This window comes from Antennarius striatus, chromosome 7, assembly GCF_040054535.1.
Source record: "Antennarius striatus isolate MH-2024 chromosome 7, ASM4005453v1, whole genome shotgun sequence".
Taxonomy (NCBI): Eukaryota; Metazoa; Chordata; class Actinopteri; order Lophiiformes; family Antennariidae; genus Antennarius; species Antennarius striatus.
Window position 1 is genome coordinate 6550029 of NC_090782.1, and position 26281 is coordinate 6576309.

A 26281-nucleotide genomic window follows, 5' to 3' on the forward strand; every position below is an offset into this window, starting at 1 on the left:
AGAACCCATCTTATCAATTTGATAATTGGTCCAGATGGTTTCGAAGAGACAGTACGGACAGAAGTTGTGCAGACGGGACAGAAGAAGCAGTGATGGAGAGTTAGAGAGGAAAAAAAACCAGGAGACATGGAGGAATGCAACCGCCCTCGTTGAAAACTGGAGAGCTGTTTATTATAGTCTTAGACTGGGGGACTGAAGGGTGGTCGGTTCACGATCCACATGGACGAAAAAGTTTGGAGTGTGAACTGGCAGAGGAGAGATACTAGTTCACCTCTTGAGCAATGCCGAGGTGCCCTTGAGCAAAGAAGTTGCTCGTTGGGGCGCACCATGAAGGAACTGCCTGCCACTCTTCCCATCTGCATGCCAACAGGCCCCCTGTGTGTGTGTGTGTGTGTGTGTGTGTGTGTTTCAGGCCTGTACCTCATATGTATATGCATGTAATGTACTAACTAGATAGATATATACTTTATTAATCCCGGAGGAAATTGTACATATCCACTGCTCAGGCATTACATAATGATTAAATACTGAATAAACACCAGGAGAAAAAGAAACACTGACATCACAGGACATACCACAAGACATACACTACACTAACAGACACATGCAGCATTAACAGGACTTATATACTAAAATATAACTAAAAAAAAACAGTATAAAATTAAATTAAAATATAAACAGTATAAAATTAAAATATAAACAGTATAAACTAGAATGGAAAGATGATTTTAGAAATGCTCTTTACATTGAATGTGTTTCTACTCATAATTATTCCAGTGGGAATCAAAGAGTACACATTTCCAATAGTTTAAATACTTTTATTTGTATGTTTACTTTTGTTATTATTTACTTTTGCAGCAGCATCTAGTTTGTACACTATAAAACATGATGACCATGTCTGATTATTATTGTCTGGGGGTGGTCAGTGTAGTCTGTTAACAACGTTAGTCTGTGCAGGACATTGTGAACTACATTTCATACACAAGGCGGGCATTCAACAGAAAACGTGGTTGCGGGGTGGTGGTGGTGGGGGGGCCCATGCCCAAGTCCATCTCTGTGTTTACTGACGCCCCTGCTGGGTAACTTCATTAACCCCTAATGCCACAGCGTGAAGGTGTGTGCTCACCGTCCGTGCAGAGGCTTCATGCGCCTTGACGCGTGTTGTGATCGGGCTGGCTGATGGGAGGAGGCCCGCTGACCAGGAGAGGGAGGAAGGACTTTCACTGACTCTGGTGGAAAGTCCACGGACGACTCTCAGCAGCGGCTCGGGGGAAGATGGCGCGGCGCTGCGGCCGTGCCACGTCTCGGTTCAGCGGAGACAGACGAATAACTCCCGGACACATCCGGACGTGGACGACCTGCTTGTGTTTCGGTCTGTTTTACGCGTCAGCCGCCGGGGTTGGGCTCTACTCCGCCTCGGACCAAATCCTCCCGCTAACTCCGGAGAACGTCAACTCACTTCTGCTCAACTCCACGGCTGCGATCCTGGTGGAGTTTTACGCTTCGTGGTGCGGACACTGCGTGGCTTTTTCTCCCGTGTACAAAAGTCTAGCCAGAGATATTAAAGGTTGGTGTGATTGTGGAGCCGCTGTGTTTGACTGAGCTGTCGATTATTACTCTTAATTCCTTTTTGCACAGATTGGAAACAATATCAGTTTGTTTTGAGTTTGTTTGCGCGATAATCTAAGTATTTTAGTTTGTAATTAATTTGCGTCAAATTATATCTGTTATATCATTTATATGCGTGAAAACAGTGAGGTTACCAAACTTCTAATTTTGTTGGAAGAATTTTTTTGAAATGTTTTTTTGTTTGTTTTGTCTTTGTCTAACTCTTTATCAAGTTCTTCAACTGTTAAGCAGCTCATGCAAAAAAATAAAATAAATTTTTTGTAAAAAAAAGTCATTAAATGGAAGTAGTGAAGTTGAGGTGAGTGTTTGTGCTGCTGGCCGAGGCCTGACAGAGTCATGGGGTATTTCAGTCCAGTGTTTCACTCTCACACGGCAGTGACAGCAGTTCTCTTCATCCATCTGCTATCTGCACTCTGCATGTTGGGATTTACTCATCCAGCTGATGTTCATCCTTAAAAGTTGATTCTGAAGCAACTGGACTTCTGTTTAGGGTTGGAAGCCCTCATCCATCCAGTGGAAATCACAGATATTTAAAGGATCTTCTGAGGTCACTGGAACAATGGCAGGTGTTAAGATCACACTTGTTTGAGTCAAAAAAACAACAACATGTATCTGGACCATATGGTCAATGAAGTGTTTGGTGTTTAATGGGGCATGATGTGAGTCGTTTGTGTTTTTATCAGTTTAATTTGATGCAAATTGTGAATTGTAGTGAAACATTCTGTCATGGTCATCTGCCAAAAAAAAAAAAAAACCCTGTAAATTTATTGATAGAATAATATAAGGACAAATTCCCTTTGGGAAGTCCAAACATGAATACAAACAAATGTGACGAACGAATTAAAAAAACCCCATTAAACTAATATGAAAGACTAAAACAATAATCAAACATAACCTGCCTTCAAAATCTTGAGCAGCACATTGTTCAAATCATTAGACGGTTGTGTGACTAAACACATATTGTTCATTCAAGTAGTATTTAAGGTAAGTAGTACAGTATTAAAAATCACATTGTAATTGAGGTTTTGAAGTAAATAGCAATATTGTTGGCATATACTGTAGATTGTTGGCTTTCTATCTGTAAAGCGCTTTGAAGTGTCTTAAGATGTGATTAAGCGCTATATAAAAGTTGATTGATTGATGAGCAGGAGAATGGATGATAAAATAAGGGGAGGTGACCCAGCATTAAGCCCTGTGGTACACCAATTTTTTGAGGACTTGGATTAGATTCACACCCTTGAAGGACAGTACATTATCTATTATGTTGACTACTACTTTGTTGACTGCTCATGTGCATTAAAATAGCAGGGTATCATAGACGATACACAAACTATTTACATTGGCTGTTTCTCCTTCTATGTAATGTCTCCTCAGAATGGAAGCCAGCTGTGGACCTGGCAGCAATGGACTGTGCTGCAAACGAGAACAGGAAGGCCTGCAGGAATTTCGGCATCACAGGGTACCCCACAATAAAGGTAATTCTGTCTGTGGAGAAAAGTGAATGACGTGAGTGTGATTGATAATATATCAGGCATTTTGTCACTGACACTCCTCAGAGAGTTAGTGATTGAAGGGAATCTGAACTAAACATTAGTCACAGTCAATTTTATTGTCAAATGTACCAGATGTGGTACATAGAAAGAAGGTACTAAAGACAGAAGGAGAACCAGTCATGTCATACCATGTCATGTTGCTGTGCATTTGCATAGATGGGTCAGCTGATGGGTACTATCTGTCTAATGACAGCCCCACAAAATGACAATGGAAATTTATCCTGGGTATGCATCCCAGGTACGATAGAAGGTTTTACACATGTTTTCCTTTCTTTACGTCTTCATAACAACTGCTGATGAGCAGAGACAGACGCGATTAGGGTTAGTAACTATGCTTCTTACTGTGTCGACTCTTGAAGAGACTTTTTAAGAATGAACATTTTGAAAATAATGTTATTCAGTTAGTCAGATATTTGTCTAAGGAAAGTCCACGTATGCATTTATGTGGAAAACAGTCATCACACACGCACACACTCATACTGTATATGCATATATATATATGTATATATACTGTATATATATATATACCCTGAAAACCTGGAAACCTTCACCTCACATTTAGAGTCATGTGTTCGTTATATTTTAGGAGTTGTGAACAAAAATATTATTTTCCATAATGATGTATGCAAATGTTTTGTTTTTTTAATCTACATTTAACTTCCATCCCATTTCGTTACTGTACTCTTAGACATATTGTACTCCAATTATATGTGTTAATACCCCAGCTCTGGATTTGTCAGTAATTTTACAATTCATCAATCTTAATGACTCCACACAGGAAAATAATTTTTTTGTCAACAAGGGATTTTTCTCTATCTTGAGTTATAAATCACTTTAATTGTGAGTAAGAGCAGGTCCCTGTAACAGGTGTTCCAGATCCTATCTGAGGCTGTGCGTAGGGGGTTGACAGATCTGTAGATACAAGGGTTTTTCCCACTGGTTGTTAACTTTTGCCTAATCAGCAAACAGACTGCAGAAACACTCCTGCTTCAAACATTGCATTTGTGTGTGTAGCATGTGTGATTAGTCAGCAGGAGTGTGTGTTCAAGGCTGTCGCTGCATCTCTCCTCTGCCATCCAGAGAAAGACGATCAAACAAAGAGCTCTTTCTCTGCTTAACCAAACAATGGAGCTTCAACATCTGCAACTCATTTTAACCAGGAAGGATTTCAGGGTCAAAAGCAGTCAGTCGGAAATTCTGCCACCCCCCACCCCACCCCCCACACTGGACATTACACAACCTCTCTTTGCTTCTCTTTGTAAAGAGAATGGCTGTTTCATCTGATCTCACTTCTGTCTTCCTCACTACTTCCTGTCTTACCCAAACCTGCTCTCTCTTTTGTTTTACAGTTCTTCTACGCTTACTCCAACGACACGTCTGAAGCGCAGGCGTTTAAAGGTACAACCACTCATACAGAAGCAATTAGGCCGATCATTATTCAGGTATCCCATCAAGTCAGAATGGGAATGCCTGCTGGTCACACAGTTTATCATCCCTTCTTCTAATGTTTTATTTTGGTAAATGAGTGAATGATAATCTGGTGTGAGACGTACCAGCAGTTCTTTCTGATGCTCTTTCTTTTTTCTCTTCCAGGCTTCCCTCGTGATGTCAGGGGGCTACGGCACAAGATCATAGACAAACTGGAAGCCCACAGAGAGCCTTGGCCCCCCGCCTGCCCCCCACTAGAACCTGCCAGGTACACACACACACACACACACACACAAACATACACACACATATGCACACTTCCTGTTTTACTTTTCAGCTTCTGTTGATCATGCAAGTTTTATTCTATCCTTTGTTAGACTTTGAAATGTTGTCTCCTTGTAGCAATGAAAAGAGGAGGTTCTCTCCTCATTTCTTCCTTCTTAAAAAAATAACTGACTTGTGTTTATCTTGAGATTTTAAAAAAATGGCTTATTGCAGGATCTGATGAAAAGCAGTAAAAATTCCAAATGAAATATGGCCTCCTGATTTCAATTTTAAATAGTTCATGATATTTCAAACACACTTAAATTCTTCTGTCTGAGCTCTAACGCCTCTGATCCCTTCTCCTAATCTTGGGTATTTTTGTGCTCCTCTTTCTCCAGCCAAGCAGAGATCGACAGCTTCTTTGAGACAAACAACGTTCAACACCTGGCCCTGATCTTCGAGGGTGGTAAATCTTACATTGGCCGAGAGGTATCATGTTTGAATCTATCTCACTTGTGTGTCCCTTTATTCTTTAGAGTATTGTTTCGTTTTGTGCAGCAGGAAAGACTTGTTTCTAAAAACCCTGGAATTGCTCGTCATAACTGATCATTTTCTTGTCTGTCTTCAGCTGCTACAATATGAATAAAGCAGAAACATCAAAATAGTCATCCTAACACATTGGCCTGGCCTGTCTGTGTGTTTGTGCATGAACCCTTCAGGTTACCCTGGACCTGTTGCAGTTTGAAAACATTGCAGTGCGGAGAGTCCTGAGAACTGAGGAAGGTTTGGTGTCCAGGCTGAGTGTGACTGAGTTTCCATCCTGCTACCTTTACTATCCTGGAGGAAACTTCACCAGACTAAGAGTGTGAGTAACAGTTTTGAACGTCCCCTTGGAAAACCCAGAGCTGTGTTTTATCATCACAGGAGCATCATCCTGTTTGGCAGCTTCACTTTGTGTTAGTAAAAATGAAACATGCAAAGTTGAGAATTTTCTGTTCCCCAAATAGCCACAGGGTATTTTATGGGCAGATTAACTTTTTTTATATATGCATACACAATGTATGCTGAACGATGACTCAGAAAAGGCATGTTTACATTTCCAGAAGCGAGAATTGAAAGTGTGCAGGTACAGTCAACTGGTTCAGCGACTGCACATGATGACTGGATAGTTAGGATTAAGGCTGTCAGTCAGATCGGTCCATGCCCAGTATCCTGTACCTACAGAGGGAACTTTGTTGTTGTTTCTGTGTTCTGTCCAACCTGAGCAGGTGTGTCCGGCTTTATTACAGGCTGTAAGGCAGTTTAGGGACCATCAAAATGTTCAGCTCCTGTTTTGTTAAAGTACAAGTTAGTAAAATCATCTCCACACACACCCACTATGTAAACATTCAAATGGAGAAAACCAGATTGTTAATCTTTCCAACTTCTATGGTGATTACTGGCAAACAGTTGCAAGAGCCAATATCAACATGATTCAGGAATGCATTGAATTTTGTCTGTCCAGATAATTATCTTCTGTGCTTAGGTCAACGGGTTCAAATTGGAGAATAATGATGTTGCAAACCTGCAACGAACTGCATTTATAAGTCAACTCAACCTAGATTTTAAATATTTTTGAACTGATTATTCTGAAAACATCTCCTGTTATATTTGGAGTATTTAGAATAAACATTAACTTATTAATTTTTTTTTAATCATCCAACACTCAGACACAGTCACTGAACAGTTTTTGTTTCATATTTTGAATGGATAGCTGTGGTAGGAGTGTGTAAAACAAATATTTTTTTTTTATATGTCGTAATAGCACCTCAAACTTTTAACAGGAATTTCCTCATAGCTTGATCTGAAATACACAAAACTGAGTTTACATCCCATGGGCTCCTTTTTATCATCGCGTGTTCATTATCTCAACCCTATTCATAAATATATTTTTAAACATCTGGCCCCTTAATGGGATCAGAGCATCAAAAGCATTCCCATTATACACCATTATAAAGCAGCACTGATAATTCCTCACCTTGAAAATTCATCTGCTGTTTCTGCCTCTTTGTTTGGCTGTTTCAATAACTTGGCATGCAAAGAGGACTCTTTTTGGTTGACAAATGCAAAAAGGAAATGATTTATTGCTGATTTATTTATTCACCCTCCATCTCTCCCCTTCCAACCCCCTTCATCTCCATCACTGTACAGAGAGGAGGATTTTTAATTTCTTGCATGAAAACAATGCCATTGCTTTTCTGGCTTCACCTGCCAAACAAGCCCCAGCCACGCACGGCGACAGATGGCCTCCCATCATCACTGAATGTCTGATTGATCCTGGGAGAGGGGTGTGTGTGTGTGTGTGTCTCACATCCATCATGCATTTAATGTGTACTGGTCCCAGGTGAATGCCCCCCCCCCCTCCCTCCCTACACACACAGCTCACCCTGATGCTGCCTGGGGATCACTGGATGAATGGCCCACCCTCCACATCTGTACACTCCCCCCAGACGTGCAGGTGTAATTGAGTCCCAGGCTGGTGTGAGTGAGCGTGGGCTCAGGGTATCCATCCTCCTTATTACCATCCTTTTCCCCCTTTGTGATGCTCCGTATCTCCGTCACTCTCCCTCTCTCTTTTTCTCTGACAAGGGGTGAAAGCAGATGTGAGAAGGATGGGAGGGGGAGAGGGAGCGAGCACATTAATGGCAGTGGTTCCAGTTGTAGGGTTATCACACGGCTTAATGACCAGCCGTCTCTTTTTCAGTTCCATGCTCCTCGGACACCATCTGCTCAGTGTTTGTAATGGGTTCCAGTAAGTGTGTGAAATACTTGGCAACAAAAAAATATATATACAGGTCATAAAACACTTAAATGGATGACTGTTGAAAGAAGAGGTTGAAAAAATGTTTTTTTTTTCCAGGTTCCTGTCAGGATTAGAGCCATGCCCTTGAGTCAAAGCTGCTTGATTTGGGTTACTTGTTCACTATATCACCAAAAGTGTGTGAACACATGAGTAACACACTCGCTTGTGATTACTAAATGTTTGATTCCAAAACTTTTTAAAAATGTGTTTTAAGATTTAATACTTTATTTTTTTGGAATCAGACTGCAGAGGTTACCTTCCATTAATCCAGAACAGCAGTAATGTGGACCTACACTCATGTTTGGTGAGAAGACCTGACTTGCAGTTGGTTTTTCAGTCCATTATTAAAGGTACTAGATGGATAGTTTGTCAAATTCTTTCACAGCAAGCTCAGGAAAACATTTTTACATGGAGCTTTGTGTTGTTGTTAAACCTGTTACTGCAAGGTTTGAAATGCACCCTAATGATCCTAAGATGTAACACGCCAGAGACAATCACCTGAAAGCCTCAGGAGATATCATTGTGCACATAGTTTTTACAGAGTCCTGTCCTTCCCTCCCTCAGCAACATTGAGGCTCGTTCTTTCTACTCGTACGCCCTCAAGGGGCTTCCTGGGGTGGTGCGGTCAGGGAGGCCTCCACCCATCAGCATTGATGTCCGCACCAACACCACAGAGGAACCCTGGAGACCGTTCAACAGGTAAGCACCCAGCACAAGATGTGTTGCTGCTTGTTCATATCATTAGTTAGTTTTTGTGTTTGTGTTTGTGTGTCAGGTCCAGAGTGTACATGGCAGACCTGGAGTCAACGCTCCACTACTCTCTCCGCGTGGAGCTCGCTGCTCACACTGTCATCAGAGGAGAAGATCTGGTCTCACTTAAGGAATACGTCTCTGTTCTGTCAAAGGTAAAGTTACCAGAGAGTGCTAATTAAATGATATATATTGATTTTGTTTTTAAAATTTAGACTATTTGAATTTTTATTTTGGATGTAAGAGCTGGTCAAAGTAGGTAAATGATTAAATTACTATTAAAAAATTTAAAAAATGTTTAAAATTGACCCTTTTTGGTTCCAAACATGTAGAGTTTGATTACAGTAATGAAGTTTATTGTACATAAACACTTTTATCCCAACGTAAGTCTTCACTATAAATGAATAGCGACGTCCTCCTTTTGGTCCCAGTAACTGCTAGAGAGAATTGTTCACTGCAAAATATGGTAATGAGGAAGGACAACAACAAGGTGGTAAAATTTGTTTAAACTTCTTTTCGTATAAAATTTTTTTTGTTCAAAAAACAAAATGATGAGCATTCCACTCACACCGGACACAACTTGCCAACATCCTAGAATGTGTAGTTACAACAGATCGCCACTAGATGGAGATTGAGACTGCAGATTTGATGTGCTGTCTTGCTGCTTTCCTGAAATTTTCCTTGTTACTTTTTATTCCTTTACAATCCATTCGCTTAATTTGCAAACTCACCTAATTAATCGTTTTGTCAAACGCTTTGTTGTTTTCCACCACTCACACATTATTGAAAACAGAAGTGGATACCATTGACAAAAACAGAAGCACAAATACTCTCTGGGGCATTGTTGACCCTCTTAATGTACTGTCCCTGGGGATTGACGCGTGATTGCCAACCAGTGTTTACACTGATTACTAGTAACCCTCGCTGCGTTACCTCCACCACTGCTACTCCTCTTCCTCGTCAGCGTGCTCCTTCTGCTGTACTCCCAACTTCTGGCATTTCTGGAAACACCTGTGAAAGTGTCAGTCCTGTGGTTTACCAAGACAAACTCCTAGACCTCCACATATTGTCTTTGTCACAGGCTGCCAGCTTCTTTCCCTTCTATATTTTTACGCCTCGTCCTTTTCCATTCTTTTCAGCTCTTTTCTTTTATTACACTTTTTTTTCCTTTTCTTTTTTTTTTGGTTGTTCAATTCAACAGATTTTATTTACATGTAATGCAGAACTTTCCCATTTTCTGCGGCTTTCCAATGGCTTTTTACACATTACACTCTCCCTCTTTCCCTCTTCGTTGCTGAAGTGTGCCAGCCAGGCAAACGTGATGATGAGGCCTGACCTGTTAGCCCTGCCCCTATTGGATACGCACCAGGCTACCTCACTGCCCTAGTCTGCTGCCAATCTCTCTGATTATATCTCACCCTCTAGGGAGGCCTTGTGGCGGACTTTGTGTGTGTGTGTGTGTGTGCGTGTTGAAGAAGGAGAGCACTGTGGCCTTCCATTAGCTCTGGTTTGTTTAGTCAATAGCGGGGGTCCCAGTGGTATTTTTAGCCTGTCCCCCTACCAGAATGGACCGGACGCTCAGGAGGGTTTTGTGTAGATGAGGAGACCATTATTGTTGCAGCTGACTTGTGACAGTCCATATTGTCGTGTGACCGAGTGTTCTCCCCACAAAGAGCCTCGAATCCTTTCAGTCAGCTTGTTAGGACCAGTCAATATTCAACAAGCAAGCTGAGCTCTTGGGAAAAACAAACACATGTTTAAGAAACACAGGTTAAGTTTCATATTTTGCCGTCCATATGCCAAATAAAAGAAAAAAAAATTTAGTTTTGGGAAAATCCTCATCCTCTTCCTCTGCTTTTGTTTTATTGTCGATATTCAAATGACTAAATGTTGATCATACGGAGAATGACTTCACCGTTGCAGAGATCCGTCTTCCTGATTATCAACGCGAGACGTAAAAGTCTGATCCCTGAACCGTGTGAGCTGTGACTCATGTGATTAGATTAGAGTGAAAGTGAGTCACAGTGTCCTGACCACAGGGTGGGTGTCACGGCTTCACACCGGGTGACGCATTCCTTCGATCATGACACGCTTCTCAGTTTTCACAGGACGGATTAGCATGAAGCATATTTGCATATGTGATGGAATGTTTTCATGTGGATGATGTCGCATAAGGCTTATTGGATTCATCACATGTAATATTTTTACTATGAAAATATTTTATTTTCATTTTTAATGATTAATTTTATCTATAATGTTCTAGGAGGCCATCAGATTTGATTTTATTGTCCTTCCACTAAGGTGCGAAGGTTTGTTTGTCTGATCTTTAGCAGGACACAGAAAACACTTGAATAATTTTTATGACACTTGGTGGGAGAGTTGGGCATTAGCCAGGGAAGAGACCGTTAAATTTCCGAGTTCCGGGGATTTCTGTCTCTTTTGGTCCGTTACATGTGAACTGCTTGATGTGCTATTATGAAGCTGGGTGGAAGGGTTCTTTGTCATGGAATAATTGCCATGTTTTTGAACATATTGGGATGAAGGGAGTATTAAGTGGTATTCCTTCATTTTTGAGTTCTGAGTTTCAACATTTTTAATAGTTATCAGATTTTCATGAGACTTGAGGGGGGAAAAAAGGGGGCTTGTGCAAAAAAAAAAATGGAACTGTTAAATTTTGGATTAGATCCAGATGAAGAGGTGGATCCATGATCCCCCCCCCCCCAGCCTTACTTTAACTGAACCATTAACAGCCATTTTAATAGCACACATGTCATGTTGAAGTTTAGATTGAGGTTTAATTTCATTAAAAGGACTGTAGAGTCATGCACTCTATTGAGTGCCCTTTGATATTTATTTGATTTCCTTATTGTGTCTAATAGTCTAAAACACAAAGAAACTCATTTTACGATGATGATTGTCGAAACATTACTGAAATATCAATAGATGCCTGTAAAAATTCTACCATTCAATGAATCAACCAATCATAGTCTGAGTCACAAAGTCTCAGATTAAATGCATTTGTCTTCACTCCTTTGTTTGATATTTTCTTTTAAATGTTCTGTCCAAGAATTGTAATTTCATGAGTTGCTTGTTTCTTTTCTGTCCATGATAATCCCTTCCTTAACTCTCCTCCATCAGACATGTAAACACGGAGGTTATTTTATCTGTATTTATTTTTTTCCTTTACAATATTAGTAGATTTACTGTCTTGTCAGGCCGAAGCCGGATTTATGAATCCTCTACATGCATATGAGGATTAAAAAAGTGGATCTTGGGAAGCATGAGGGCATTACAGCGGGGTTTTTAAGGATTACACCTCTATCCTGCTTTTCTTGAAAGAAGCCCTTTAGCCCTGAGGGGGCAGAGGGGAAGGGGAATAAAACAAAGAATTAAAAAGGGGGGCTTTGGCCTGAAGGGACAGAAGCTTCAACATTGTCACGCCAGTGAACATAATGCTGATAAACACTCGATCATCAGGCATGTTTTTCTTAAAACCCACTGTCCATGTAATTATGGATCATATTTCTCTTACATAATTCAAATACATATTGGCTGTGTGTGTGTGTGTTTGTGTGTGTGTGTGTGTGTGTGTGTGCACGCGTGTTTGTCGTTTTTTTTCAAGGGCTTTCGTTTTAAAACGTGCGCGTTTCTTAGACAATAGTGATACCAATCACTTCATTAGTTAACATTTGATCAGACCTCCAATAAGACCGATAATGATCCAGTGGAATACAGTCAGTTCAAAGCTGTTACGGTTGTTAACTTATTGGCATTACAGCAACAGAGAGGAACACAAGTGTGTAAGTCAGGGAGGAACATGTTTGTTGCATAGAGATGTGGCTGCTGTTTGCCCGGTTCCTACTCGTGGTGTGTGTCTGCAGTCCGCCTTTGCTTCCAACGGGTGGATTGCATTCGGATCGGGGGCCGGCTCCGTCTGCCCTGTCGCAGCCAACAGATGCCTCCCTCTCACGGCCCATCGCCACAAGGAGCTTGCAGTTTCTCAAGTGCTGCTGATACTAATCGGATCAGGGATGACATATTGCTGGGGTGAAGGGGATTGTCATGGTCCAACTGGGATGGGGGGCAGGGGGGGAGGGATTCAGGGTTAGTAGAAGTGTGTGTGTATGTGTGTGTGTGGGATATCTAAAGGGAGATGAATACCTTCCAGCAGGTGATCAGTGTGTGTTCCCAATACTGAATTTTATCTTCCAGTTAGTTCCATTAAAATGTAATTGGACATTCCAGTATCTCTCCTCTACGAGGGTTTTTGATGCTTCATCTAAAATATGCCATAATTACACTTTTTAGAATGTTGAAAGAGATGAGGGATTTAAAAGCAGTAAACAGAAGGATGTTTTTCATATAACATTTCAAAGTTCGGTGTCATGTTTTTTGTTGAATGATTCATGGTTCATTGAAAATCACAGCTCCTGCCTTTGGCGCATGTCGCTGTTTGTATCATTGGAATATATCTGACAGCATCAGTGATCATTGCCATTGAGTCTTACTGCCCTGCTGAGATAAAAAAAAAAAAAGGGATGTAAAGAATACAAACATATGGTTGGTAGCACAGGAAGAACAGTTTTAGGAGATCACCCACCCACAGAGGTCATGAATAGCGTTGCTTTGGTGATGCTGAGTTAAGCCCATTATTGGGGAAACACCTGCGTTTTCTCTTCTGATTAAATTCATATGGCTGTTTAATGAGCTTTTCTGACTGGTTGACATCCAGAACCCAGATCCACACCTAAACCTATTAGATCACTTTCCCAGCAGCGACCAGCACACAGCAGAGGCCTTTGTCTGCTCTTTACATTTCATCTTAACTATTGTGTGTAAGTGTGTGTCTGTCAACAAGACATTTAACGTGATTTCATAATGGATGCTTTCAGAAAATATTTATCTTCCCACTTCTTTTATCCAGATGTATTTCAATATTCAAGTATCTGTGTATGTCACATGCCCACCATTCTACCCAGTTTCATGGAAGCTGATGAGTGGTTTATGTGGCGCAAAATTGACACAAAACCCTATTCAGATCATCTCCAAATGGATCGATTTCTTTCTCAACATTTCTCCCAAATTTCATCATAATCTGTCAAAGAGTTTTTGTGTCATCCTTAAATGAAACAACAAACCGATATTATGAAAAACGTCGTACCCTCAGTGGATCAGCCACACAAGTAGATGAATGCTGAAAGGTTTTCCCTGAGGAGGCGAGAGTCGTCTGGTGAAGAAGGAAGGACAGCTAGTTGTGTGTCCCATGCACAAATGTGTGAATATATGAATGTATTGTGTTGATGCTTTGAGCTTTGGGTAAGGAGCCGCATGAGGACATAATTTTATCATTTCAGATTCACAGTAGAAATCTCTTCCACATTAACAGCTAATTCTAAAATATTTAATGGCACTTTTATTGCTTTCTGGTAATTCATTAAATTTAAAAGGACTTCAGATGCAGCCGTTGATAAATCAGGCAACTATTGACAATTATCCAATGGTTTTGATATAGTTTTGATAGTTTTGATTAAATAGGAAACACACTGCTGGATCCAACATTTAGGCTTTATTTACTTGTCATGTGTAATAATAACAGCAGACAACAGGCAGACTGGAGGAATGTTACCATGGTAGTGTCCATTTCACTGCTGTTTGGGTCTTAAGACAAATCTTGATCCCTTTGCTTTGTGTATTTCTGAGAAACTGAACCCTTATCATAAAACTGTTCCACACAAGGGTTTACAGTCAGAATAGGAGGCACATTTAGCTCAGATTTCTGTAATCACTGCTCTGTCTGTCACCGACTGAACACTCAAGACATCAGCTGTTCCCATTGTCCACGTCCTCTGTGTGAAGACGCGTTTGTCTGCCTCTGACTTCACTCTGTCATCACTGGTCTCAGACGTCTGTCAGCTGGATTTCCTGTTTCTCTTCACATACCTGCTCCTGCTAGTTACGCTATCATGTTTCCTCCCAATTGTGGTCGTTACCATGGCAGCTTTAAAAGACGTAAACACGCAGCAGGAGAAAGGACAGAGCGTTCGGTGGCCAGGTGGTTGTTAGTGGCTTAGAAAATAGATCTTAATGAAGGAAGAGGCTTAACATCAGTCTCTGTTGCATTTTGTGGGTTTTTCTAAGGTGCTGAAAAGGAAAAACACTCAAACCACTGTTGTTGTTGTTGTTCAGCACGTTGTGAGCAACATTGCTTTCGATGAAATAGCAACTGACACATTGAATAGAAATAAATTAAATTGTAGCACAGTCTATATTTTAAAGCCATTATGTAATGGAAACTGTTAGTTTTTATGCGCTGAGTAAGATTTATGTTATAAACAGCTTCATATATTTGACTCTGAACCACACAAACGTGTCCATTTTATACTTTTTTGCATAAATACAAACACAAACTCCAAAAGCAACAGGTTGTTTTTTTTAATCTCTAAAGTTTTAAGTTAATAAAAACCTTAATAAAAATGCTTAATTTTTTTCATGCTCTGTTGTTTCATGTCTTCAGTACTTTCCAGGCCGTCAGATTGTGACGAACCTTCTGAAGTCTGTGAACTCGTGGCTACAGAACCAGACTGGTGATGAGATATCCTATGACGCATTCAGAGAGGTTTTGGAGAACTCCGCTCAGGTCAGACCAGAAACCAAAGTTTTGACTCTGAGCATCAAGTTTCTGATGAGTTTTCCTGTTGGTCAAGTCAGTGTTTAAATGATTATTATTAGACCTCTGTGTTCTATTTCTGATGTTTGTTGGAGTCAAAAAAAAAAGTCTTTGTCACGTTCTGTACTAAGAAAGTTATATCAATGCAAATTTAGAGGGAGAACTGACGTTTGTGAGCCTGAACATCAACGAAGAAAAGAATAGAGAAGGAAGGAGATCAGACAGATGAGCAGGAGGAGGAAGAACAGAGGGCAGGGCATCCCATAATACGCTCAGACCGATATGAGGACGTCTGTCTGGAGTACACTTGTCATTCCCCCCCCTGAGATATCAAGGTCACCTATCAGTCTGGCCACTTAATCAGTTCATAACACCTTAGAAGTGCTAAAGTGTCGCCCCTGTTTCCGAGAGATGTGTTTGTTTGTTTGTTTGTTTGTTTGTGTGTTTTGAACATAAACACACAAATAAACAATATAAGTACATGAAAAGATAAAGTTACTAAATATCCAGATATTTCAATACGCCCTTGTTTCGGCGCAAGCTCACACAGATGAGGATCTTTGTGCTGTAATCTCTGGAATGAAGCCTGCATGCCTCCAGTGAACCCCACCACCCCACCCCGACACACACCCCCAAAATCGAAATAGTCACTTACTTACATCATTAGCTTTTAGTAGGCAAATCAATGGATCAATGACCCAATGGGAAGGTATGAATAGACCTCACCTCAGAGGAAACTGATTCTGAACAGCCACACACACACACACACACACGCACACACACACACACACACACACACACACACACACCCCAAATCTTTACTATTGACATGTGAGTGACCTTGTCAATCACACCAGTGATGTCAATGCGGTGCAGCAGGAGAAACGACTTTGTGTCAGAGAAAATATGTTATTGGATTGGAGCGTGGCTGGTGGTTAGAGATCTGGATAGCTTCTGTTCATTAGTGGAGCCGGAGCCATTAACCTGAGATTGACTTTCTATTGATCAGGAAAACTATGTGGTGAAGAGTTCATTAAGTTAAACAGGTTTGAGGGGCTGGAGAGCCTTTTGAACTTTAGTCTCATTTATTGGATGTGGCTGGTGTTTTTCTAGGTCCCACTTTTTTTGTGACGACCAACAAATGCCATGAAAAAGACCAAATATTGTAGATTTTCAGCAAATTTCTGAAATTTTGTCTGAAGATCCAGTGCTGAAGTATTGTAATATTATTTTTCAAGTTATTTGGTGTGTTATTTTCAGTGTTTTTCTTCCTATTTGTTTACATTTGATCGTTTCCACTCTCCTCTCCCTCAGTTTCCAGACACCGCTTTGCCTGACGGGGTGAGGTGGGTGGGCTGTCAGGGTTCACTGCCCTACCTGAGACGTTACCCCTGTGGCGTGTGGACTCTCTTCCATGTTTTGACTGTCCAGGCCAAAAACAATGGCAGCTCAGGTACGCACACACACACACATGCACACACACACACACATAAATGCAGTGACTTTCTGTTGCTCCAACGAAAATGGTCATTGAAAGTGCAGGAAGACAGGTGGACTCAGGATGAAGGCTTTGGATTGGAGAAATGTTTGTTTGCTTCACACTGATGTGATTTAACGCCACACAGAGAAAAGACTGAATGCACATGCATGGAGGTGTTTGTTTTATGTTTTGTCATCTCTCAAAACTAAAATTGAGCCTAATTGTGGCTGTGTGAAAGGGGATTATGCTAGATTAGTGGAATGTGAGTGGTTAATAAAACGCACAGATGACCAGAGGCTCCACTCCTGGCAGGGATGTTAATCTCTCTTCAACACACACACACACACACACACACACACACGGAGAGAGGTTAATCTCACGGTTTACGGACCATCTTGTGAGCTGCAGTTGGACCGGCCAAAAGGGGGTGTCCATCTGGCCCCCCACAGACCACCAGTTCACTGGGCAGACACTCATACTGCAGAGTATTGACCATAACATAAAGTCCACTAATGGACGCACACACACTGCATGGATCGTTACGTGTGTGAACGTGTTGAACACAAGCCCATTCTAAAACACGCACACACTCACACACACACACACACACACACACACACACCTTCACCGTGTCACTCGGGTTCATCTGAAGGTCCCACTAAGCCACAAACAAAAGTAAACAGCTCCAGGAAAATATGTTTATTCACTGCTGAAGTCCTGAGACAACAGCCTGGCCACCATTCACACAGAGGGTTAACTATTTAATCTCCAGATTGGTTCATCCCATTCATTGTAGATTATTCATCTGGATATGGGGTTAACCCAGCTCCCTTTGACTCCCGGCCTACAAAATCGTGGGAATTCAGGAAGCTGTGGCATCAAAGTGCCATTAGCGAGCTTTCAGGGTACAGCACAGGTTAACGCTTCACTATTTAATGTGCTTTAATAGAGACAAACAGCTTTTCAATGATTTCTACTTGTTGAGTGGAGGTAATCTATGAGATTATGGGTTTACGTTTAGTATTCCAGACACAATTGGAAAGTAACAAAATTGGGACAAAAACCACCAATTGTGTTTGAAAAGACTGACTGATCTCGTGTCCCCCCTGCCCCCCCCTAGATTCCCTGGAGGTGCTGACCGCCATGAGACATTACGTCCACAGCTTCTTCGGCTGCTCGGAGTGTGCCGACCACTTTGAGAACATGGCGAGTGAGAGTCTGCTGAGCGTGAACACGTTGTCTTCAGCTGTTCTGTGGCTCTGGTCCAGACACAACCGGGTCAACAACAGACTGGCAGGTACAAGTCCCACAATCACAAGGAAGACTTCTGAATGATTTATAACTTCCACATTGTGACTTATGTCTGAGTGAAAACACTGATTGGGTTTGATCAATCAAATCCATTTGGGTTTGTAGCTGAGCAAATAAGGAGCAACTTGAAACGGTCCCATACTTGTTAACAACAAGAAATTCATGCAAGTTTTAAAAAAAAAAGAAAAAAAAAAGGGGGGGGAGCAGCAGTTTTGTTCTTGTTCTTATCACTATCAAGTGTATAATATTGTGACAATATTCTTAATATTACAATTTTTTAATCTTCCTTTAATGGCAGCTGTTGCTGTTGTTGTCTTTTGTGACACACGTTTGTTTGTCCCTGTCTCCTGTGTCTCCCCTTCTCTCTCACCGCTGTCCCCGTGTTCTCACCTGTGGGGGTGAGGGGGGTGTCCTTTTTGGAAAGTGTCTTTTTAACTTTTGTTGTCAGTTGGCAAAAAAATAAATGAAATAAAACTGGTCAGTTGACTGGTCAGTCTTTATAATAGGACTAAGAGGGTGGGGGGGGTGGGGGTGGAGGAGGGATGGATCCTCAGATCAGACACCAGATGTCTCCTCTTCTTAGTCCTCATCGTGTGCAAAAGGAATTTCCATCCAAGTCCTTAATAAACCTGTTCCGAGTCAGAAAGGAGAATATAAAGTCGTGTTCCTTCTCTCCCTGTTTTCAGTTTCCCATTGAACCCTCCATTCAGACTTCTGTAGAAACAGTAAATGTAGAAGTCCTCTGCGTTTTTCTCCGTCATGTATCGGCATGCCAAGCTTCTGCTCATCAGTGTTGAGACTATTAAACAGCCTCTCTTCAGCCCCCCCTCCCCGTCTGTGTTCACATGGTTTTATAAGGCACAGGCCTGTCATTAACAGCCCACTTTGTTAAATCACAACCTTTTGTTTGTGTTGACTCCCCAACCCCCACCCCCCTCCCTCTCCTCATGGACAGCTTGTGTCCTGAAACAGCAGGGGCCACAGGGACACCCGTCCCAGCGTGTCTGCTCCCCAGACACTGAACCCCCCCCCCCTTCAACCTGCCACCTCCATCCATCCATCCGTCTTCTCTCTACTCCTCTCCTCCAGTCTTTTTCTCTTTCCACTCTCCATCCCCTGGGACTCATATCCTCTGCTTGACAAGCAATAGCGCAGCATCCTCCCAGAATGGCTCCCCCAGGAGCCAGCCTGCCTTTGCCCACACACACACACACACACACACACACACACACACACACATACACACACACAATTCCCAAGGTATTGTGTGACAGCAGGTGGCAAACGCCACGACAAAAGAGCCTACACGTTTCCCCCTCCTTTCCTCCTCCCACCAAGCATGGGTTAAGTTGTGGTGTGTGGCTTGGGAGAGGGAGGGGGGGGTGGTGGTGGTGGTCTGGGTCCACAGGGATAAGTTGGCTGACTCGGAAGCACATAGAGGGAGGACAGCGTCTTCCAGAGGAGAGCACACGCCATCCCTCCATCCTATCAGCAACCCCCTCCTCTCCCCTTGGCCTTAAGTGGAGCTCTTTAGCAGACCCCCCCCCCCCCTCCGCCACCCTTTCAGGAGCAGCCATGCATGAAAGAGCAGCTATTTGTAAAGCAGCCTAACAATTAATTTAGCTGGCAACAAAGAGGCCCCAGGGCCCTTGGCCTCCCCGCAGCAGCAGAATAAAGAGCGCTGGTAGCTCCGTCCTGTTGCTGCTTGTCAACAGGCTGAGACGGATTCACATTTCTGCAGAACGCCGGGTTCTCCAGGATGTGTGATCACACGCAGCGATGCTCAGTGTGTTTGTGTTGCTCCAGTAACAGCAGGCCTTTCCCTGCTTTTTAATAACTGTTTTCAATCAGTGGTTCTTATCAAGACATAAAGCGGTTTAGATGAAAATGAAGTACAATTTATTTTTTACTTTCTGAAGCAAATGGTGCTTAATATTAGTCTTAATATTAGTCAGTATTACTATTGATCCACCTCTCTCAATACCAAAGTCAGCCCCCTTTTTACAAACTAACCAGAATTGATAATTATAACACGACACCCACAAGTACATCAATGTTAGGTTCAGAACCAAAATGGAAAAATGATCCTTTGTTCTTCATGACAAAGGAATTTTCTTTTTTTTTACAGTATTTTCCACACTATAAGGCGCACCTTCAATGAAAAGCATAGTCAAAAAAATCTCATACATAAGGCGCTCTGGATTATAAAACACATTTGAGAACTCATCTTCAATGAATGGTCTATTTTAAAACTTTTTTCATATATAAGGCACATTGGATTATAAGAAATTGAGAAAACAAAAGACTTTTAGGTGCGCCTTATAGTGCAGAAAATACCGTATTTAAGATGTTTAAATGTGAAAAGTTCTGTATTCTGATTTATTTGGATTTTGTGTGAATCTGGTATGATTTAATGTAAACTGAAGTGAGGATTACCAAAACATTTATAAATAGTGTCCATCGTCAGGTAGTTCTTCATTAAACTGAAGTGTGCACTCCAGACACATTTACAATAGCCTCAACAAAAATAAAGATTGGTGAACACACTCCCAGCCTTGGATCCGTCACACCAGCAACAAAATCACGCAGTACGTTTTCTTCCTTTTATTTAAATGATCATAAAATTTCTGACATCATCCACACTTCTCAGCAGTCACCATGTTTGTAGATGATCCTCGCTCACAGACACACTGCTGAAGAAGCCGGTTTGACGTACCAAACAATACATATTTATACCTGATGAATATGTATGCTCCGTGGCGATGGTATCTCCTCCACAGCCCACTCTGGCAATCTCAATATAGCTGGTACGGCTAAAGTCACCCTGGCCGCAAACATGGCAACCTGATTAGAATGAGGATGGAGATGTGAGGCTTCTGGTGTGTGTGTGTGTGTGTGTGTGTGTGTGTGTGTGTTCTCACCTGCTGAAATGTAAGCCCCCACCCACAGGCTGCAGCCCATCCGGGACACAGTAAAATTGATGTATCATTTATGTAAAGTACTGTATGCAGAGTACATATACGCATGCATATGACCGAGATTAATCATGAGTGGTGGAGGCGGGGGTGGAGGTGGTGGAGGATGTAAATTGACAGTCCTCTAAAGTGACAGACCAGATGCCATTCCTATTTTTTTTACACACACACACACACACACACACACACACACACACACACACACACACAAAATAATGCCTGTTAGTGCCAACAAGCAGTTTATTTCTACGTGGTACCCTGTGCTTGTGTGTGCAAAGTGAGTAAAGTGTAAATGCTTGTTTTGTGTGTGTGTGTGTGTGTGTGTGTGTGTGTGTGTTTCTGTTAAGGGCTGTTTCATGGATGAAGTGATCAGTGAGTGGGAAAAACAGAAGGTGCATCAATGGGCAGCAGCTCCATAAAAGAACACAGGCTGAAGGCAAAAGTTTCTAATTGATTAGAAGGGAAGCTCCCCTCTGAGGCCGCTGCTCCTCTCAAGTTCAATCTGGAGATTAGACTGTGCTTTCAGAGGTCTGTGAAGCCACAGGACAGGTGTTCAGGGCGACGAGGTCTGCTGCATGAAAACAGGGGTTGTGTGTGTGTTTGTGTGTGTGAGTGCGTGTGTGTGTGTGTGCGCATGTCTACATGTGTCCACTTTGGCTTCATCTATTATCTCACCACCCCTCCCTCTGGGACATCCCAGAAGCCCATTGATCATTGTTAGCCCCTGTCATACACTCTGACACACACACACACACACACACACACACACACACACACACACACACACACACACACACATCAATCCCTAGATTACATGCACACAAACACAGACAGATGATTTACATATACACACTTAAAACATACATACACGTATGCATATGGGCACTTAGATTTTACGAGCAATGTGACAAGATCGAATGGGTTCAACACAGATTGCATCCAGACCTCAAAGCACTTTACATCCTCCTCCAGGCGCTGCATCAGAGAGGAGAACGGAGGAAACAACAATGCGTGAAGCCGCTGACGACGGTTCTTATGCCGTCTGATTCCTGTATGTGGCAATGAATCTGAATCCATGCAGCCTTTGGCGACCTCGTGTACCGTCTCTATTAAGCTGAGTCAGGTGGTTATTAGTTTACTTGACAACGGCACTAGTGAAAAAAATAGGCCCATTTAATTCAAAACACACTTAAGAAGAGTAACAGCTAGCATGCTTTAGTGTTACCTGTAAACAACCTCGGTTTATAAGACTATTAAAAATGACTTACAGTCAAAATTATATTAACCTCTAATTAACAGTTTAATCTTGTGAGTCCACATGGTGGTGTATGTACTTTCAATGGCATACAGTGCATTCAGATGGTTTAATGTATAATAATGCATCATGTTAGCTGAGCTGATGTGATTAATGTCCTGCTAAATAATAAACAAGCAGAATTTTGTGTGAAATAAATGCCACTTTATCCTCAGTGTACTGGAGTAGAGATTTAAATTATAATAATATTATAATAATAAATTATAATAATAATAATGAAGTAATGAAATCTGTAAACTTTTTTTTTTTAAAGAAGTGAATTTAAAGAAAACATTTCACGAGGATTAACAAATGAGAGGACCGGTTGCTGCCCCAGCTGGCTTTCTTTTAAGGTCTCACTTCATCCGTATTCCTCCTGTTGTTCTGTTCTCTGTCCTGAGAGGACTAAAATCTCTTCATTGGTGTCTGCAGGTGCTTTGAGTGAAGATCCACACTTCCCAAAGATCCAGTGGCCTTCCCCAGAAATGTGTTCATCCTGCCATGTGGTGAAGGAGAACAGGGAGCACAGATGGAACAATGAGGAGGTCCTGAGCTTCCTGCGTTCCTATTTCTCAGCCAATCGTATCCTCACAGGTACTAACTCGCATTTCTAAATGCAGCATATCCCTTCCCTCTGCCAAACAGTCCAAGCATGATTAGTGAAGTATTAGTGAAGTATCTTAACTGCTTTTGAAGCATTGACTTCAGGAATAACATGCCTGTCTTCTCAGACTATCTGGATGATGAGAGCCAGGTCCTGTCCAAACAGAAGGAAAAACAAGCAAGTCAGCAGAAAGCCGTAGAGGCTCAGAGACATCTAGAAAGGAAAGTCAGGGAGGCGCCGGACTCCATGGCACATCCACAACTTCAGCTTAATGTACAAGAAGAGACGGAGGAGGAGGAGGAGGAGGATGAGGGTGAAGAGGGACCACAGGATGAAGATGTCACAGATGAAGAGGAGGAAGGTGGGGAGGGAGCGGCGCCAGATGAAAAGCCTTCTGAACCGACCTCCTGGGCCAAACCTGGAATGGAAGTGGGTCGAGGCCGGCGGCAGGCCCACAGGAGGCCCAGCATCGTGGGAATGAGGATACGGGCGCTGCAGGAGGACATCGTGGATCTGGACTCATTTGTCAACCAGCACTACAAGGCCAAGGCGCTGGAGATGGCTGCCTCCAGCCGCTTCAAACAGCGTACCCTGCAGAGGAAAGAGGAGCCGGAGCCCCGGCCTATGTTTGGGCTGGGCATGCAGCTGGACACGGGGCTCGGCATGGCCGGCCTGCAGCCCATAGAAGAGGATTTCAAGATGGATGTTGGGCAGAAAGCGAGAAAGAGGCTAAAGAAGAGGGACCTGACAGACGAGTACTCTCTTCAGGAGGCTGAGCTGAGCCACGGGGGACGCTGGATGTCTCTGCTGAGTATCGGATTCTCAAAAGTGGACGTCAGCTTGTGTGTCATCCTTTATTTCCTGTCCTCAGTGTGCCTCTTGACCATGTACCTCTTCTTCAAAACACGTCTCAGGCTACGGCGGGCTAAAGTAGCCCTGCCCTGAACCAAGGGTATAGTGTAGAGACGTGGTTCAGGTTGTCCACTTCATTACCATCAACAACCAGAGTAGCAACAGGGCGTTCTGCCCGGCAACCCATTAATGTGTTATGTGTTAAATACAACTGGAAAAGAGGAAATTTCCTTCAAATCTGAGGACATAAAGTCAGTTATTCAACCTCACACTTAATTAATAGTCCGAGCCTTTCATGCAGAACATTAGCTGTGTAAAATCAGTGTAAATAGATGTATATTTTCAGAAGAGGATTTGATTCTTGCCTGAGTGAAGGAGTCATCCTTTTGATTCTCTTTGACCACTGATAAAGGATAAAATTAAACCCATTATGAGATGAATGGAATTTATTTTTGTGAATCAACTTTTTTTTTTTGGGGGGGGGGTGTTTTATTGACATTATTTCTGTGCCATTCCTCCACAATTTGTATATATTAACACGTAAATATGTTGAAATCATTTGAACTGAATGAATAGGTGATTTTTTTTTCAGTGATTTGTTTTTAATATCCTGTTGTTTAATATTTCCTTCCAATAAATCGCTGAGAGTTTTCTGTTGAATAAGTCTTACATTTCTCCTTTTCATACAACAATCAGTTGGTAAATAAAACAGCCCCCTGTCCCAAAAGGCTTCATGGGGTTTTTGCATTTTGTCAAACTCCAGATGGCTTCATCATCATGTTGGACACTGGGACTGCACCAGCAGGTCCAGTGGAACTTTCCCCAGTCCTTCAACTCCTCTGAGGGGGTCGACTGTACTGTACTGTCACACTGCTGAGTCCACATAACGGGTCTGGGTGTTATTAAGTGTTGTGGAGTGACATCTGTGTTCACACTGGTCTTAGGTTCTACAAGAAGCAGAACTTGTTCTTGTCTTGGTTCCACTCAGTAAATGTTTTTATCTGCTTTTGTCTGAATCAATAAACTCTAAATCCTGAAGATCTTTCAACAATTCCATCTCCCTGTTGTCTCATGAGAGTCCTACTAGTTACATTATTTACCACACAACTAGAATTTAAAGAGAAGGAATAAAACACGGACGGCATCTATATTATCCAAGATGTCAAAATATCTTTACTGTTCATTTCAGATGTTTGTCATTGCAGGTTTTACACACAAAAGTTTGTTTTTTTGTTTTGACAAAGACCACCAGGACACGAGGCAAGGAGGATCAACGGTGTTCGATGTAGAAGCAGGGGGGGGGGGGGTTAAAGGATCCGAGGTTGAAGTAAAAAGCCTGTTGCCATCTGCTGTGCATTGCAAACTAAATCCTAACAATTTCATTGGGATTATAGCAAGTGAGTAATCCAGCTTTCCTTTAGGACTAGAGGGGAGAGATTACCCTGGAGGATTAGCTCCCTGCAGATAATAAACTTTATTAAAATGCAATCGGCTTCTGTGGGACTTCTTCGCTCACACACTTGTGTGCTCCGCGGGGAACAGGCCAGCAGCCGACTCCTAGGGATGGGTGACACGGGTGAGATGGTCGGGTGACGTAGATGAAAGATGGAGCAATGAATGTGAGGAATGAGCAGATGGATGAATGGAGGATGAGGGTTTGATGTCTGGATTACAAGAAGCACATCTGAGAGACGGGCGATGCTTGATCTTGACCTGTGTGTTTCCTGGGCCGTTGGCTTGGATTCCCTTGACTCCTGTGTCTTACCTTCACCCCTGGCCATCTTTCTCACACACACACACACACACACACACACACACACAATAGATTAAAAGCCATACATTAAAGCAGAGGAGCATCAGGGCTAAGCAGCTGTGTTTGTGTGAGTCAATCAAACTCTCAGGTACTTTGAATTAGACCCTCAATGACGCATTGTGATGGCCAGAATGGATTGAGAAAAGCACCGTTTGTCAGGGGGAAACCTTCTGCATGTTTTTCATTTTTCAAACATCGTCTAATAAATCATCTGAAATTTTTAATACCAGAATGGACTGTTTGTTTAGCGTTGGCATAGTTTACTGTATGGTTGAATTTGAATCAAAGATAGCTTAAAATAACATGCATAAAAAATAAATGATTTATTTTCTAGTTCACTTAGATCATAATGTGTTTTTTGGTTTTAGTACTTTTTTTCTCCCACTCTGATCTGTTAATCTGTTTAAATGTTCACCTTCATTAAAGGATTGGATTCAGCCAAGCTTCGTGCTGCTTGTTCCACACAAGTCGTTTATAAGGTGCCCTGATCCTCAGCGAGCCTCCAGCATTATGCTGGTTCAGACTAATGATGGTTAATGAGGGGGGGGGGGGTGCTTCAGTGTAACACAGGCTTCACGTTCACACAGGCTTCAAACCCACATCAAAACACACTCAGACATTTAGGATGTCAGTGTGACCCAACCAAACTGAACTTGTGTTCTACAAAATGAAATTACATGTGCTCTAGTGATGACAAATAACCAAGTAAATGTACTAAAGTAATTTTCTTAATTTGTCTACAGTTTTGTGGTAGTATTACTTGAATACTTTCATTTATTGCTGATATTTAAACTCAACGTTCAAGTTTATTGTAAATTA

The 26281-nt window shown here is 42.0% G+C and overlaps 1 protein-coding gene across 1 annotated transcript; it reads left to right on the top strand.

Moving 5' to 3' along the window:
* Nucleotides 1-914: 914 nt before the first annotated feature.
* Nucleotides 915-24312, top strand: qsox1 (quiescin Q6 sulfhydryl oxidase 1). The gene is made up of 13 exons (XM_068318779.1): nt 915-1567; nt 3004-3104; nt 4532-4580; nt 4776-4878; nt 5273-5363; nt 5594-5739; nt 8281-8415; nt 8492-8621; nt 14981-15103; nt 16448-16586; nt 17734-17910; nt 22626-22787; nt 22925-24312. Exons 1-13 carry the CDS (start codon nt 1276-1278, stop codon nt 23740-23742), a joined length of 2466 nt encoding a protein of 821 aa, XP_068174880.1. The 5' UTR covers nt 915-1275; the 3' UTR covers nt 23743-24312.
* Nucleotides 24313-26281: the final 1969 nt, after the last annotated feature.